At 35.7% G+C, this 18,441-nt stretch overlaps 1 protein-coding gene across 2 annotated transcripts in view; it reads left to right on the top strand.

Annotated features, from left to right (window-relative positions):
- The window catches only part of TFPI (tissue factor pathway inhibitor), a 29,180-nt gene extending 11,053 nt beyond the window's left edge, over positions 1-18,127 (top strand). The window contains exons 3-9 of one of the 2 annotated variants that reach the window (XM_084265374.1): positions 4,026-4,226; positions 7,631-7,669; positions 10,659-10,835; positions 12,367-12,462; positions 12,949-13,041; positions 17,291-17,473; positions 17,839-18,127. In XM_084265374.1, coding sequence (XP_084121500.1) covers positions 4,026-4,226; positions 7,631-7,669; positions 10,659-10,835; positions 12,367-12,462; positions 12,949-13,041; positions 17,291-17,473; positions 17,839-17,951 — 902 coding nt within the window. In that variant the 3' untranslated portion in view covers positions 17,952-18,127. Of the gene's footprint in view, positions 1-4,025; positions 4,227-7,630; positions 7,670-10,658; positions 10,836-12,366; positions 12,463-12,948; positions 13,042-13,705; positions 13,939-17,290; positions 17,474-17,838 lie in introns of those variants that run through there. The other variant, XM_084265373.1, reaches the window with a different exon arrangement.
- The last annotated feature ends 314 nt before the right edge of the window (positions 18,128-18,441 follow it).

The raw sequence follows: 18,441 nt of genomic DNA, 5'->3' as shown, positions 1-18,441 counted from the left end.
AGCAGTGAGCACTTGGTGCCTTCTGTTATGAAAACTTATACAGCTGATATAAGAAAGTCATTAAATTAAAAATTCAAGGAGTAGGGGAGAACTAGAGAAGGTTTTGCTTTGCTTCACTTCAGTTTTAGTATGGCATGTAATCACTTCTGTGTGATGGTGACCATCAGGTGTAACCCTAATGTATTTCTAGTATAACAAACTTGATGTTCTTGGACTAGGGTAGTATAGTCTTACAACTCTATAAATTTTCTAAGTTTATTTGGATCAGATGCTGAAATTGAATGAGTATTAAGTATCTGACAGGGCCACATTCAATGTGGAGGATGAAACTAATTTTCTTTTTAAAATTACAAATTCAACATGCTATGCTTAAGGAGGAGAGACAATGCATCCATAAATATATGGTGGAAAATAACTATTGAAGCACCTGTCTAACAAGGTTATATTTACCAGAAAGTAAGTGGAAGCTGCAGAACATTGCAGAAATAATGCAATGTTGTAAAAAAAGGCAAGTAATTCTGTGATGTATTAAGACAAAAATGAAGGGTAATTATTCCACTTTATTTGGTACCAGTAGTGGCTTAGGGAGAGGATTATGTTCAGCTTTGGACAGCACACTCTAAACAGTAATCAAGATCTTTTCCTTTGGAAAAGATCCAAAGGAGAGTGGTAAGAGGGTTAGAAAGCAAGGCCAATAAAAAGATTGGAAGAAGGGTGTTTATTTAATGTAGAGATAGTTAAGAGGAAACAAAGTCCTTCCAAAAGACAGAAAGATTGTATGGTTTTAAATTATCCTCTTAATTATTATTTAATACTCAATAAAGAATATTTAGCCTGTATATTGTTTAAATCCTGGAACTGGATGCTTCAAGTTGCTGAGAATTTTACTTCACTGGAGCTTTTAAGAACAATTTGGACATTTGTTAGAAAAGGTCTCAAGGTGTTTACTCCATCAAAAATATGCCAAAACCTCAATGAGAAACTCCATTAAAATTACTTCCAGTTTAAATTCCCATTTTTCTATTGAAGAATATTCAAGGAGAGACCTTCCTGAGAGACATCTTTCCTAGTTGTCATATCCTGTGCTTTTCACACAGAACCTAAAATGACATAGGAACAATTTGTTCCAGTGCTCAAGAACAGAGGAGGAGGCCTTATACTAAGAATTCATTTTCTCAAGCTATAGCCGATGTATGATATAAGTACAGGCTAATTTATATCCATGCTGTCCTACTGGCCAAACACGTTTTCCTTCTCATCTGCTGCTTTAATTTGAGAAGGAAAGCTATTTTTTTATCATCTGTGTGAGCTAATTGTTCCCAAGCATAAAATAATGAGGAAGAATTCTTCTACTGTTCCCAGACTCAAGAATGATTCAGTTCCCATGCATCCCTTTTCGTTTTCTTTCTTTAGAGTAACTGGTTTAGTGTTCCAGGTTGGAGGGTTTGGCCCATGGGGGGTTTCACAGGGTACAAATTTTAGTCAGTATAGTATAGTAACTTACTAACATTGCTAGTAAAATAAGTGTCTGATTGCCAAAAAGTGTGACACAGTCATAATGGCAGCAGATAGTGCATCTGACAGTGGTAACACTGTCACTGTGACTGCAAGAGGAAAGGCCTTGGGAGGTAAGCAAAACAATGATTTAGTTCTGTGGGTTTGATGGGAAAAAGGCTGTGAGTTCAGACTAGAAAGTTCCCAAGATAAACTCTACTAAGCCATTTGTTCATCATTGTGGTGTAGTTTTGCAACTTTGTTTGCGTGCCGTATCTGTTTGACAGTGCACAATATTGGTGTCGTATAACGTACCAAGAAAATGAGTGGACATAACCCCATTTCTGAAATTCCAGTAGTTAGGAAACCTACTATGGTTTGAAACCTCTTCTAATACTGACTTGGGTCTCTGGCACAGGTCACATAGGAAATGGCATTTCTTGTATGACAAGAAAATAACATGTTTATAAAACAGTTGCCAGCCCTCACTCCATCTGCATTTGGGTTGTATCTGTTTCTGTGGAGCTCTGAGTGTTTGATTTTACCATTTCAGGAGTTACTCCAAAAAAATACTGAAAACTTCAATGTTTTGAAGGCATTTTTTCCCTAATGCCAAGCAGGGAAATTCCAAAGTTTAATTTCGAAATGCAATATGCTCTCAGGTTTTCAAGTTTAACCTTTTTAAGTCCTGTCCAAAGGATTCCCAAACCTGTTGGAGAACTTCAGATCTTTGATGTCCAACTGAGAATCTCTTGTGACTTCTAAATCCTAATTTTTCATGAACTCGGGAAAATCCAGATAAGGAAACTGTCAAGAAACAAAATTCAGAAATCTGTTTGGCAAGCTGAGCACGATAGGAAGTTTACTGAATCTAGAATCTCATAAAAATCTTTCTTTTAATTAATCCACATTTCCTGTTAGTCTTCAATAATATTTTCAAATCTATTTTCCTAACTTGAAAATCTGTAACTGTTAATTTCACTGATGAGGAAACAGTCACAAACTATTTTAGAGACTAAATATTTAATGAGAGGTTTTGGATTAATCTTCTTAATTTGTACTTTAACACCAAATTATCCATTTTTAGAAGATGTAATTGTGTGCTATGATTTTTGTGTTGACAGTGACTGTGTAATGAAGGATGTTAACTTTTCAAATGCTATGCATTAAAAGATTTTAATGCTGAAAATTTTCTTTCTTGTAGGTTTAAAAGATATCAATGGCTCAAATGGAATAAAATTAGTAAACTTATACTGACATCAGTTTTGAGGCTGTATCTCAGCTGTGAATTTCATTTAAAGATTGTATAAGGCAAATTATATACATTAAAATTAGATCTCTACAGAGCAAATAGATACTAGTTATACCAATTTCATTTTAATAATGTAGTTATTGTGGATTTCTTTTAATGAAAACTGGAATCTTAATCTAGTTAATAGTAGGAAGCAGTGCAATGATCATATAAACTCTTGTCCTCATCTTCTCCCCACCCTCCCCCCCTGCCACCCTGGCTCCTGTTTCCCAGGCCACTGAAGAAAGCACTCATAGATACATGTTAAGAAGCATCAGTGTTGTGATTAACTTTGGACAATGAACGAGAAATGTCAGGTTTCCTCTTCTGGTTGCTGTACCACGTACACAAGCTCTGTAAAATTTTCAAAATCATTTAGGTTAAAATAGTTCCATGGAAAAGCAAAACAGGGAAAGCTATTAAACAGTATGTTGATATAGGAACAGTATCAGGAACTGGATCATCACTCAGAATTCTCTTTATAGACTTTCACAGTGTGAAACTGTGACATATTATATGATGTATTTTACAAAACATTCCCTGATCTACTAATGTCTATAAATGACACGATTTGGAAAGATACTGTTTCGTTTCACCATACCTTTGTAGTCATGTACTAGTTAGCTCTTGAAGGCTCTAATGCCAGAACAGTGAGATCAAAGAAAAAAAGACTGAATGATGACTTTTCAATTATAGGGGACAGGCTTATGTACCAGTACCGTGTAACCTGATAGGGGAATGGTGCCCTCTGCAGGGCTGTCTGGATTAGTTCATCCCGCACTGGTCAGATGTCCGTCTTCATGAGCTATGTCACTGTTAGAAGCACATGGAAGAGAGCACAACCCTCTTTCTGCCTTTTTTATGAAGGGGTAGTCACTGTGTCTTAGGGAGCTACTAGGATTTTCTCAGTGTATTTGCTGTTCAGAATTTCTCTCTAGCCCCTGTGATGGAGCCACTATTCATAGCTATTTAGAGATTTATGACGAGGAGCTTAAGTTTATAAGGTGAGCGGTTCTGATTGAAAATCAAAACAACTCATTTGTTTTGATTTAATGGAATTCATATTCCAATGCAGAGGAGGATTTTCTTTTCACACGTGTGTTTAAGGTGTTCAGAGCTTTACAGCCAGGTGTTATGCAGTGCCTGTCTAGAAGTTGTGAGCAGTCTCATTTGAAGTTTTGCTGTGCAGTGAAGCAAACTGACCTAATAACAAGTATTCTTCTTTTCCTCTATATGACAGGTGCTGCTTTGCCACCACTGAAACTCGGGCATTCAATCTGTGGTATGAAAGCAGATGAAGGCCCGTGCAAAGCAATCCACATGCGCTATTACTTCAATATTCAAAGCCACGAGTGTGAAATATTTGAATATGGTGGATGCCATGGCAATGAGAACAACTTTCTGTCACTGGAAGAATGTCAGAAGAAGTGTGTGGTAACAGGCCAGTACCCATTCTTTTATCCTCCTATCAGTTCTTCATTTGCATCTGTTATTTCTCACCCACAAACCATATGAATCTTGGAAGTAGAGGCCCTCTTCAGTTCCTATTATAGTAAGGTGATACCTCTATGTTCTCGGTATTATACTGTGTTGTAGTTATCTGAATTATTTCACTTTGTGCAAGCAAACATTTGGGATTTAGAAAGGTCAAAGATAAGTGTGGGTTTTTTAGTGGACCTGTGGAATGGAGTCCAATGTAAGCAGACTTATTTTCTAGTTAGAGCCCTGTTTTGAATGAGTTCCTAAAGTGAAATTGATTTTGAAGCTGCACTAAGCTGGTGCGCAGCATGGATGTTCTTTATTGCTTTCAGAGTTTCTAATCCAATTTTTTCATCCCAAGTTTCTCCTTGACAAGCAGGTAGAAGCTGTCCAAAATTTTGGACACCTGCTATGATTGAACATAATTAGAACTACAGTAGTAAATAATTCTCATTAGAAATGTCATTTATATCTGTTTGTTTTCAAAGATCTGTTTTGTTGAAGCCTTCTGAAGTAATCATTAAAAAGACGAAAATGAGATCAAAATATGAATCACAGCAGAATATGCAGCAACTTCCTTCTGCTATTAAAAATTATCCTTGTAATTAACTATAGCTTTCAGCCTTGTCAAAGTAACCATCTCCTGTTCCTCACAGGAATACGTGAAGTTTAGAAGATTGTTAAAATTGGAAGTTAATGCCAGAGGAGCTAGAAATGTGTCAAAACGGTATTTTTAGAGAGTAAAGGAATTCAAGTCTTAATGAGTATTTCCTCTGGCTATGTAATATAGATCTTGCTTTCATGGCAATCGGATGGAATGTGTCTGCTTGTGTAAACAGGAAGTGAATAGTGAGGGAGGTACTGAAGGGAGACAATAGAAATAAACGGAAAATTCCAGAATAAATAGCTCCTCAAAGGTATGTGATAATCCTTAGATAGAATACCAACTATGGGGGTTTTCTGCACATAAATTCACATATTGGGTATTCATTTATTTAGACTTTGAGGTGAGATAGGATTCATTCTCAGTAGAAGGTAGTTTTCAGACTCAGTTATTCAAAAGGAGAACTGGCTTAGTGTTGACATCTTGGTATTCAACCAAAGTACAATATTTGGTGTATTCATGAGAGTCATCTAAGACTGCAAGTGTTGAGTCCACTGTGAGGAACTGGAGCAATAAAGGCTCATCATTTCTGTATTTTCTGAATGAATAGCAACTGATAAAATGGTTTGGTGGCACTCATAGTATTCTATCAACCATCAGCCATAAAATAAACTAATAAGTTAGCCAACATATTTCCCTAAAACCAAATATAATTCAGTAGGTTCTATTTGTTAAATCTTTCTCTGTCTCTGTGCAGTCTTGCAATATATGGTTATATTCATGTTACTTACTGTTTTCAGTATTTATTACTGCAGGAGAATCACTATTTAGTAACTGTAGAAATCAGACTGAAAAGAGTATGAGTGATAGGGAAATGCTTAAAAATAAAATAAAAGGGATACTCAGATAATCATCACTGTGAAGAATGCGAAGGTCAAGACTGCTGAAAATAAGCTCAACATAAATTAGGCTAATATGTATGCATAAATTTAGAAGAAATAATGTGAGCAGTCAAAATTTTTCCAATATTAGGCACAAATGCAAGAATAACTGAACCAACAGGAGTGAATTGCCAGCCTCCTTAAAACAGAGCAGCTTATTAAAATTGTTGAATGAATAAGCTATCAAAGATAGAAATTAGTAATTCCTATAAATGACTGAAGGCAGTCCAAGAAAGTTCAGAGAGCCCAGCTACAGGTTGCACACCCCAAGACTAAGAAATATTTCAGATGTCATATATAGAGAGTTCAGAAATGTATCTTAGGCTACTTAATCTTCTAACGTGGGACAATACCTACTGATAAAAGGCTCTGGACATGACAGCAATTGGAATGTCTATTATTTATGCAGCAGATTTACTTGGAAATACAGTTTGTTTACAAAGAAGACATTAACTCAGCTGTGGATTTGGCTTTTTGACTGAAACAAGAAACAAAAAGACCCTGTTGACATAGTAGTAAGGTTAAAACTCATGATAAATTCTTCCTGTTCCATGTCAGAAAAGCAGAGGTGATATGCCAAAGTACAGTTGTCGATTTTGGCCGGAAGGGAACAGCTGAGTGAAATTAGTGCAATAGCCTGACGTGAATGTCCATGGGCATGGATTTAAATGCTGGAGGCACAGCCTGATACTAATAGGAAGAACTGGAGAAATATTCAGACAAATGATATATCACTCTTAGAGTGCTTATCATTTTTGATTGCCTGAGAGAGCAAAATACAAAATAAGATTGCACTTGCTTTTCAGCAGACAGTTTCAAGCAAGGCATTAGCTACACCACTTTAGTCCTCCTGCAAGAGGTCAGCAGGCAAAGGAGGGTTTGTAGAAAGTAGGATTTTACAATGCCATGAAGAAAAGCACAGGTGCAAAACAAGAATTATGAAGCAACACAATTCAGATAACTTATGTGAAGTCCAGAAGCTAGTATCTTGTGTGCCTTGCAAAAGATCTGTAATAGAAAATATGAAAGTTATCCCTGGCCACTTTTCCCTCTCTTGGGTGTCGAAAAGTTTTCAGCCTTTGTTACACATTGGCTGAGTCAGTCTCCCCTTGGTCTCTTCTGTAGATTTATGATTAGGTAATCTACTAAAAGGGCAGAAAGGTTTGTTTTCAGTTGCTGAAAAGGTATATGGGGTTGAATTTAGACACCCAGCTTCTTGAGCATGTACAATAGAACCCAGGCTTCTCCATTAAAAATGATAATAGCAACTTCTTCACTGCTGATCAGGCAGTAAAAGTACAGTACAAACAAGTTTGTCCCCTGTACTACTCTATAGATAGTTGGACACACATGGATGAGGGGCTTTAAAATGGTAAACATCATAATGAAATGGAATTAGCATGAGAGAGGTCTGTTGCTACGTAGATCAGCTCCAAAACTCTTTACAGTATCAGTAGGTACAACAGTTGGGTTAATTAAATGGGATAATTACTCCTCTTTTGAGAGTAAGATTGCATAATACAAGATTCTGGTTCAGTAATACAAAGAGGAATCTGTCTGTCCAGTTTGATATTGGTATAGCTTGTTTCCAGTACTTTCCATATCCTCAAGTTTTCAATACAGCAGGTCTTCACATATGAAGGAAACAATACTTAAGTCCTCCAGAACAAGATTTTGTGCTACTTCACTAATAAAGAAGGGGAAGAAAGGTTGAATTGTTCTTCCCTAGTGTTGGTAGTTACTGGAAAGTACCCTGGTATCACAGGTAACACATAACATGTATACTTTTGCTAAATACTTTTCTTTTTATTTACATTGCAGAATTGCCTCCAAAGATGATGTTAGCGAAAATTAAGAAAGGTAATTATGTTTATTTAAGACTCTTACACAGTGATTAGGGATTTAGCTTCTTTTGGTAAATCCTTTATGTATGGTTCCAAGATATCTCCTCATGGAAACAAAAATGTCACAGTAAAATGAGCTCTTATTTCCATTTGAGGACAGCTGTGGCTACTGAAGATAGGAGCTGCAATCTCTTCTCCCCAAAATAAATACATGGTGACACTTCTCTTTCTTCAATAAAGACAAAAGGGATCTGCAGAGATTTCAACATTATATAATTAGCCATGATGGGAAATAAAAATACCACTCTGAAACAGAAATTTTCAAGCATTGCCTCCATAGGCAACAGAGTTTAGGGACGTCCCCTAATTATTTATGAAGGAACAAGTTTCTTACTCCTCAATGGGCGGACTGTTTACAGAAATTTAAATACCTGATACCCAGATTTGCTAAGTAGACTCTGCTTTAGCAACAAGAATCACTTCTCTTGAAAGGTTGTTTGTCTATTGAAGTAGCCTGTGTTCCTAACAAGGGAATTGTACATCTGTAATAGAGCTTGTGAAGGTGTAGTCCACCCCACCCTCTCTTTCCATATTAGAAACTGATATGGATTGGGCCCAATGCTGGTAGCCAGAGTTCCCCAAATACAGACTTGAGTACATGTCTTCACAATTAAACTTCTCTCTCTGCTTAACCTCCTTCCTTTATCCCTCCTTACATTTCCTTTTTCCTGAATTGGTGTGCATTTAACTCCTCACAGAAATAGCACTATTTGCACGTAGGGTTTGAAATAGACGAATTAAATCATTTATTGTTGCAGAATAATATTCTGGAACATATTCATACTGGGATGATGGTTTTCTTTTCCTTGTGTACTGTCTTTTCCATTCTTAATACATTAAAAAAAAAATCTTGATTCTATGCTATGGAAGTTACTAAAGTTGTTTTTCCACAGATGCTGCAGACATTTGGGATTATTTCCTTTAAGGTCTGACTCTGGTACTCTGCTTTTAATGACAAAATAGAAGATACCCTGTTCAGTTCAGCTCGTGACTAATGTCAACATGACTACATGTTTACTGTTGTTTCCAGTAATGTGATCTCAAATACTGAGTCACTGGAGAAAGAGGAGTACGTTTAGAAGTATAATAATACTTAGTATAGTTAGGATTATATTGCCTTCATGACGTCTCTCTCCAAAAGCAGATATAAAAGTTAGTTGCAAGCTCAACTTATTTAGACTTCATTTCCTTTTTCTGCAAGAACCATTTTAATATAAGGCATTTTCTAAATGAAGAGCAGCTGTTTTTAAGAATCCGTCATAATCTTGCAGTCTACTTTACATACCCTTATTATTATCCACCTTCCTTTCTCAATATCTATCTAATAATTCTGTTATTCCACAATATTATCCAATATTTGATGGAATATTTTTTTCTGTAGCTCCTATTGGTTTTGAGCTCCTGATAAATGATATATGGAATAGATACCACTCTGGTAGATTCTTGTTTATCTGCTCATTTCTGTTCTCAGCTGAAAGCATATCTTATGCTGTGCCCATACCTTTTGTATTTGTTAGTCTATGGGAACTTATTTTTGTGAATCTGTGAATGTCAGTAGGCTCTGCATCTGAATTGTAAGAAATGTGAAATATCTGAACTGTAGAATACATACACTTACTGGCAGACAATACAACTTGTAGTGGAAAATAAAAGTGAAGCTATCCAGGAGTGCCTAAAATAATTGATTTTGTTATTTTATGCAAGATGTTTTAATGGTTTCACTTTGTGTGATCTCTGAAAATGACATTTTGCTGTTCATTAAGCTTTATAACACTTGACATATAAGATACTGACAATGATTTCTTGCTAAAACACTAGTTATGAGCTACTATAATGTTTTATATAAATATATGATGTGTATCAATATTATTCTTGTTCTTGCTATTTGTCTAAAATACATGTAATTGGATTAACTTCCTCACAACTCCATAACCTATTCAAAAATGTTAGGGACTTCAAAGTACTTGTTCTGCAGACATTTTTATTAAAAAAGCAGCCCTCTGCGCTGTTTCAGTCTCAATGTCCTATTCAGTTTCACAGGTAAGAAAGGTCTTTGTGTGACACTTGATATAATTGTCTTATGTGATGGCTAAATACTCTTCTGCAAGCCACCTCAGTCAAGAATCATATTTTTAATTAAAAGAAAGAATTTGAGAATACACATATATTTCATTATTGGTTATATTCTTTTATTTTAAGAATATAATTTTGAGGAAAAAAAAATAATGTAGTGAGAAGCCAACATTTGTGGATTGTTTTATGTCTATGTGGTTTTCCTCTCTGCCAGAAGGCACGATATCATGCCTCGATATTCATATTAACTTTTTCTTGATTGATATTGCAGTTACTCATTGTAAATTAGGAACTGGGACTGAAAAATGAAGTTAGAATAGTTGCTCTGTCTCCCAGTTTCCTGTAACCTTTTATAGCAGCAGACTGTCCCAGACAAAATCATTGTTAGATATTTTTTCTGTTCTTTTTTTAAAAGCATTTCCTTTTTCCTTCTATTTTAACATTGCTTTCTATATAATTCATACTAACATTTACTAAAATGACTACATAAATGAGAAGAATGTATACTTAGATCTAGCTGAGATGCAAATCTTGTTTTCATTCATAGTAAAAAAGAATTTTCTTCTTAGAGCATCAATGTGGGAGGACACTTAAAGTAATCATTAGTTCTCATTTTTCAAGATACAATTTACTGGCAGCTTGAAAAGAGGAAAAGTAATAAAATATCCCCTGGATGCTCCAGCATAATACTGCAGGGTTATATATAGAACAAAAGACGTAAAATGAAGCAGCAATCATTTTATACTTAGTCTTTAATCCCAAATTGCAAGTGTATTGTATAAACTTTGTCCAGTTCTATTGTTGTCTTTGGAAGTCTATTGATTTTTTCCTTTTCTTCCTCCACCATGCTCATCATTTGCTGTTATTCACAGAAAAGCCCGACTTCTGCTTTCATAAGAAAGACCCTGGAATCTGCCGTGGGTACTTTTCCAGGTATTTCTACAACAAAGAGACAAAGGTATGTGAAGTATTCAAGTATGGTGGGTGCCTTGGAAACCAGAACAACTTCAAGAATTTGGAAGAATGCCAGACTACCTGCCAAGACAACTGTAAGTTGTTGTCCTCATTATTCAGAGTTTCATTCTTATATAAACAATGCTGTGTCTTGCATGAAAAAAAGACAACTTAGTGAACCCTGAGGTGGCAATATTTTATGTCAGAAATTAATTATTAAATAGATATGTTTAAAGATAAATACAAAAAGAAAAATACAAACTAAAAAATAGCCCTGATAGGTACTATTAATTTTAATTAATATTAAAGGAGTCCTTTGTTACTTTTCTCATGACAGCTATTTCTCTGTATATATGTTAATACAAAATATTTGTTAAATCTATCTGCACAAGAAGGTTCTCAGTAATCTGTATACTGTTTGTTTAACATATATAAGTTAAAACCAATAGTTTATGCTCTATAATTTGAAATTAAAGCATTTAAAAGCAATACAGAAAGATTAAGTAATTGAAATAACATCACTTTCAATTGGAGAGGGAATTTGGTCCATAGCGAGTACTCTCTCCTGGCTTTCACATTAGAGCATCACAATTCTCCATTAAACTTACCATTAGAGGAAAAAGTGTATGAACACACTTTCTAGGATGGAAATTTGGGGAAATTACGTTTGAAATGGTAAAAATGTTGCTACCTATATTGAGGAAGGTAGAGAGATTACAGTAATAGAGACTATAATGACAGGGAATGAAGAAATGGACCCATTCTGATTACAGACACATAAATCTTTTTTTCTAATCTAAACTCTGCCAGCTGTTTGGCTTTATAGTATCATAAAACATTGTGGGTTTGTGCTTGGTTTTTTTTAACCCATACATCTTTTTCAAGCCAAGTCTAGTAATGAAAAGAGGTGCCAATGTAGGAATTTCTGGTTTTACAGTTTCCTTATTGTGTGTTGCTAATGTTCCACTAAAGAATTATGGGAAATCTGTCCCTCACTTCTGAATGATGTGGTGTGCAGCTTGGGGTGCAAAATAGCCATTCAGACTGACTGACATCATTTGTCTGCTTCCTTATCCTACCAGCTCCTATGAATTGTTCTATATGAGAATACGGTAGTCTTCATAACTCCTCTACCTTTCAGAAAGTACTTAATTTTATTCCTAAAATGAATACATCTTCCCACCCAGCACCTCCAGACCCTTTCTTCTTGCTTGTCTCTAATGGGACTTTTTCCAGTACTGCTTCACATTTGTCATTTTGGCAAGGGGTGCTTGAACTTTTTGACATGTAGAAAAGGAAAGACGTGCTATGGGTTTGTTTGGTTTCTGAGGTATACATGTAGAGCAATATGCTTTTCTCCTACTTTTGCTGAAGCATTTCTTCCTGGGCTCTGATTCCACTTTTACCTTCCAGACTAAAAGTGGCAGAATTTTATTCTTTATCAGACTTTAATCTGAAGTAACATCTCCTTGTAAATTTGTTTGAATACCCAAGAAGAAAGAGAGGATTAAGGACTATTGCCATGGTACAAATAGATCAAAGGTTTTACCTTTAGTGATACTAAATCATTGATACCAATTTGGTTTTGTGTTTTTTCTCATTGTTTTCATTTTGGTTTTCTTCTAGCAAATTCATTGCCAATTGTTCCATCTGAGGAGCATCCTAACAATATGAACAGTAGTTCCCCAGAGAAAGAACCCAAACAGTTTTCTCCACTTTTTGGTAAGAATTGGATTTTCCTCTTTATCCCTTTTTTAATGCAGACAAACCTTGTCTTGTCCACTTGTTTTCCTGTTTATTTGAAGATATGAATGTTAGTTGAAATATATAAGCACAGTGAATTCAGTAACATTAAAATTAGCTTCATAGCCATTTTCATGTCAGTAATACGTATTTTGCAAAAAACTTACAATTGCAAAGCTTAGAATGCTAGTTTACCTAAATAGAACTTTACCAAGCCATGTTTGGTTTAAATCTGCTATCAGTAAAATTAAAGAAATACATCTTAAAGTTGCCTCAGGACATCAGTGTCCTGTGCCTTTGGAACTTAAATAAATGCTCCCTTTTAGTGGTATGAATATTGGCATAGAGCAAGACTAACGAGTAAAAATTACAGCTTATTTTCAGAGCTTTGCTCTATCTGGATAACCTGTCACTTAATGTTTCAACTTGGTTTTGGTTTTGTTTTGTTTTTTTTTTTAATTTTAGTGAATTTGTTGTCAACTGCTCCAAATAAGAAATCAAACACTCTGAACAGTAGTTCCCCAAAGGAGGAGCGCAACCACTTTCCCATTTTTTTTGGTAAGAATTCACTTCTGCAGTACTTAGCTCTTGGTCTTTCATATGCATTCCGGATTGCTCCATTTCCACCCATTTATCTGAGACTAAAGAATGGGCTTCCATTTATGTCAAATGTTTTGGTAAGCAGAGAAAGTCAAAGCAATGAAATATGTTGCTACTTACAGCAATAAGTATCAAAAAGTGAAAGACTGACCACATCTCACGCTCTTCTGAAAGTGTGCACTTCCTGAAGGTCTGATAAATAAAAAAATGCAAAAATTTAAATACTGAAAGCAATGATGCAAATTCTTTTAGTCAAAATTAGTATTGGGGGGGAGGGGGTAATTAATTGGCAGCTGATTTGAATCTCCTTTTAACAGTTAGAAAAGGACCATATTTGTATTTTGAAATACGGTACAATATATTCATCACAATTTTGTTTTCACTAAGGCCATACTAAACTCAGTTCTTGGAATATAATCTAAGTGAACTAAGTTTGTCTCTGCATCAGGGTATTTTTGCACTGTGTGTTACAATGCAGATGAGAATCTGAATCTTTACAGTAGAGGGAGGGCCAGGTTTTAACAGCTCCTACAGCTGGAGGTTGTCCACTGTAGATTGCTCGTACTTGCTCGTGCTGTAAAGGGTGATTGAATTTGAGGCATGTCATTTTTATGATCCACAGTTATGCAAGAGGAAACAAGAAACAGTTGGAAAAAGCCTGAGCGTTCTTACCAAGTATTTCTGTTGGGGTTTTTTGCATTTACACTTTCTTTTGCTTTTGGGGACTGAGTGATGGCTTACAAATTCACTAAGGCTGTTGTGTTTAATATGATCTGCAAGATAATGGATATGTAGGATAACATTCCTGTGCTCTTTGTTTAGAATATGTTTAATAAAGCTTGAATGTGTGTTGTATTTTCTTTTTTTCTTTTTTTTTTTTTTTGCCTGCACTGTCATCTATAACTAATGTTGGGTTCAGTTTCTGTGATAGTTGGATTGTTTGCTTAGCACGAGTAAACACCAAAGCACTCTTACTAAAATCACCAAATATAAAACAGTAAAGCTTTTGGCAACTTATTTCACTAAAAAATATTTTAGTGATTTAAGGCCTGATAATAACTCTAGGGACATAAGAGTGTACACTTCCTCTGAAGGGTTTTACTCATAATATGAATCCTCAAATCCCCAAAACAATTGATCAATGCAAGCAAAGGGACATAATTCATTATGTTTTGTCAGAGGAAACTGAAGGGTTCTTGATTATGTCAGCAGTAGTGAATTTTCTGGTAGAACCGATTTTGGGAGGGAGAGGTAACTTGAAAGTTGGTGGAAGAACTCAGGGATCAAGGGTGGGTGAAGTCAGTGTAGCTGGATGGATCAGGTAAGAAACATGGTCTTGGAAGGACCAGTGTGTTGCAGCAGAAAGTCTGAAGACCCCACAGGTTGTTCCCTACTAGATCAGCTATGTCTGTCTTGTACTGGCCTGCTTTGTGCACCCACCTGCTGCCATTCTGTTTATCAGCCTGTACCTTTCAGGCTACTGGGTTGGGCTAAAATCTTGTGCCTTGTGCAGTCCCACTACAGGGTAGGGCCAAAACTGACAGCTGATGTTTCTGCAGGGATGGAGAGAACATAGCTTCCATTCCTGCTATTACTAGAGGTAGAGATGTAAACTGAAGTTGCAATGTAGAGCGAGCAATCTCACACAAATGTGCCCTATGAAACCCCATGGTCCTTAGTGAGGGACAGCAATCTGGCTGTGCACTTATGAGGGTCAGAATGGGCTGTTTGCGATGGAGTGGCTGATACCCATCTTCTCAAGCACAAGCAAAGTAGCTGGTCTGTCATTTATAACATCTGTTTTACATGTATATTGGCCTGACTATGTACCTATGACTGTCAAAAAAGGGGTTTTGACACTTTTTTTCACATAGAAAACCTTACCTCACAATTGAAATGCTATTTTATCTTGATTTCAAGAAAAAACCCTCAAACATGTTATTGGTGATATCTGTAACTCTGCAATGATATCAGATTAACAGATTTCCAACCAAGTTCTTGATCTTCAGAAGATTAAGCTCTTCTATGGCTGAACAAAACAAACAGCTTTTTTCTGTGTATAAACATGAAACTTCTAGTGCTGTCTCTCAGCAATGAACTTTCTGCAGAGAGTAAAGTTCTGGTCTTACTTGGGTGGAAGATTTAAATAACTTTTATTCTGGGAAAGCTAAGAGAAAGTGAAGCCAAGAATCAAACTTTTCATTTTTAGATTACATCAAATGATCTATAGTGGGAAATTATGAGTGCTATACTCTACATTTGATTTGTGAGATCTAAGTGGGATGCAAGATCAAAAGTCAATTTTCAACTCAGATAATATGAAATAGCACACAGCGGCAGTTCCCGTTATTACTTCTCAAAGTCAGGGCCGTATTTTTTGCTGATATAAATTGACACAGTTCTATTTGCTGTAATGGATCTGCACCAAGTTATACCTATAGAGTACTGTCAAGTGCAAGTGACTCATTTTTGTAATAGCTTGGCTACTTGAAGATTCTTTTATTTTCTCTTTGCTGCAACCAGAAATGAGATGCCAAAGTCCGTGTATATCAAAAATCTAGCAAAAAATCTGAAGCTTCATGAGTGTCACACACTGTGTTTAGTGAAAGAAAATGCAGTAAATGTTGTTTCTCATCCCGCTCACCAAGATCATTTCAAGCTTCTTTTGTACTGTGATCAATTAACATTTTATTGTCACACAGCCCCAGCTAAGCCTGAGAGATAACAATTATTGTTGCAAAGCAGGTTTGGGATCATTTTTGATAAGTATTAATCTGTATCTGAATATGCATGTTTCAGAGAACCTGAAGTATGATCATGTCATCTGTTCACACCACAGAGGGAATTCAAGAAAAGGATGTATTATAATAATTAAATCTTAAACTGCAATCATTTGAAGATTGCTTAGGTAGCATTAGTTAGATTGTTTAGCTTCATGTTTCCATTTATGCATTCAGATCTCTGCTGTCTCAGTTCTGCTGCTACTTGAAGGAAAATGGTACTCCTGTAGGTCCCTTATAACTGATGATATAACAGCTCCCAATCAGTTTGTTCCATCCTGTGCAGCAGTTGTGTTGGTTCTGATTTTGTGTATGAGTCACTCCAGGGTGGCAGATGATGGAGTTTCTCCGGGTTTGGGAGTTCTGGCATGGATTTGCTTCTTGAACTTGTTCCAGTGCCCAGATACTTCGGATATCCCAAAGTTCACTTCCAGTGTTTCAGTTCTCATACTCTCACTTGCAGCAACACGGATGAAACAAGCCATCTGCTTTCTCCTTGGAATGGTAAAGACCTAAGAGCAGCACTAAAGCACCGCAATCTTAGTCACTTTGTGCGCTTATTCTTCACGTTCATTTCTTTGTTTTTCTGCAACTTAAAAGCTACTTCATGATACTTGCTTGGCGTTTTCTAGTAGACCAAATTCTACTATTAGGAAGAGGCTCTTTACTGAGAGGGTGTTTGGGTACTGGAACAGGCTCCCCAGGGAAGTGATCACAGCACCAAGCTTGACTGAGTTCTGGAAGCATCTGGGCAATGCACTCAGTCACGGGCTCTGTCTTGGTTGGCTCTGTGTGGAGACAAGAGTTGGAATTGATGATCCTTATGTGTCCCTTCCAACTCAAGATAGTCTATGATTCTATTCTATGATTGTATTACATAGGTCAAGCTTTCTGTATTCATTGACAAATCCAATACTAAGATATTGCATCTTACGTTGGAAATGCTGGATACTTATACTATTGGATGTTCTGAAATGAAATAGAAGGTAATTAGAAAAATTCACTTAATTAATGATCATAAATATTTACCATATTATTAAAGCTGTCCAAGTTTTGTTTAACTTCATTTTCCACAAATACTTCACTTAAAACTTCTTTAATTGAATTTGAATAATATCTCCTATCACAGATATGGCAATTTCATCACTAAATATATAGGAAACAAACCTTGCTTTGAGGTAAGCTTTTGCTGGCTTTTGGAATTCAGAAAGAGAATAATATTTGCTGTGGTATTTTTTTGTAATCAATGAAAGACACTTATATAAAATATCTTGTATTTTCAAGAGGACAGAGTTAAATTTTCCAGTAAATTTCATAAAAAATTCAACATTCTGTGAGCTTCAAATTTTAAATATAATATCAACAAAACAGAAAACTGGTAGAGACTGCAGTATTGTCTCTAACCTTGTTTTTCTTGGAATTTCTAGAACCACCTCCTATCCCTTCTTTGTGCATGACCCCCATGGACAGAGGACTTTGTAGAGCCAAGGAGTTAAGATTTTTCTACAATTACTCGACTGGAAGATGTCGCCCATTTAGCTACAGTGGTTGCGCTGGAAATGAAAATAATTTCACCTCCAGAAAGTCATGTTTGAGGATCTGTAACAAAGGTATGGGCAGTGACACAGTCACAGGCTATAGTAAGAGGTAAACATTGTGCAGTCTGAAACATTCTTGCAACTTTCATTAGTAAGCAGTGACCTGATAAGATGTAATAGTTGAAAGTCTTAGAAAAGAGAAAATGGAAATCAGAAGAGAGACAGAGGTAGAGAAAGATGGACTGTAAAATACAGTGTACGAGAACAGACATAAGACAACTTGGCATTGGTCAGGCATGAGAAGACTTTAGGTAAGACAATGTTCTTTTTTCTTTTTTTAAGAATATTTCTTGAACATAAGACTTGTCTCTTTTCTGATAATTTGGTGTGTGATAGCCATACAGCATCTAATCTTACTTTCTTCATTTTTCCTTTAGGATTCAATACAAAAAAAGGAGAAAGAAGACTAATAAAAATCAAGAAGAGGAGAAAGAAACAGCCAGTAAAGGCTCTGGGTGAGGAAATCATCCCTGAAAGAATACAAGTTTGACTTTTATGGAGATGTGAAGTAACCTACTACTCACCTGTGAATTAAAGACTTAGTATACAACATTTAAATGTATTTACTGTACCGATTATTTTGATTACATATTATTAAGCTGCTTGTATTATATTTTATTATGTATTCCTTATTCATGTTAATAAACATTAACTTTGATAAAAGTTCTTAAATTGTAGTTTAATTGTATATAATTGTCCTGAAACAGGACAGAGCATATTGTGTGGGTGTATAACTTAAAATGATTAAAAAGTAGACAAGATTCAAATTTACTTTATTGCCCCATTATTCTTTTTTTAAATCTGTTTTTGTGCTAAAGAAAGCATAATGCTTGTCAGAGAGTAATCACTTGTCAGACATGATTGTTTCAGTCATAGATTAAAAGATAAGTCTATTGCTATAAAGAGGAAATTGACTCTGGGTTTGTTTTAATCAGATTTATTTTAGGTTATGCAAGTTGAAACTAACTCCATCAAAGTGC

The sequence above is a fragment of the Gallinula chloropus genome (assembly GCF_964237585.1).
Source record: "Gallinula chloropus genome assembly, chromosome: 5".
Taxonomy (NCBI): Eukaryota; Metazoa; Chordata; class Aves; order Gruiformes; family Rallidae; genus Gallinula; species Gallinula chloropus.
This window is presented reverse-complemented; position numbering and strand designations above follow the sequence as displayed.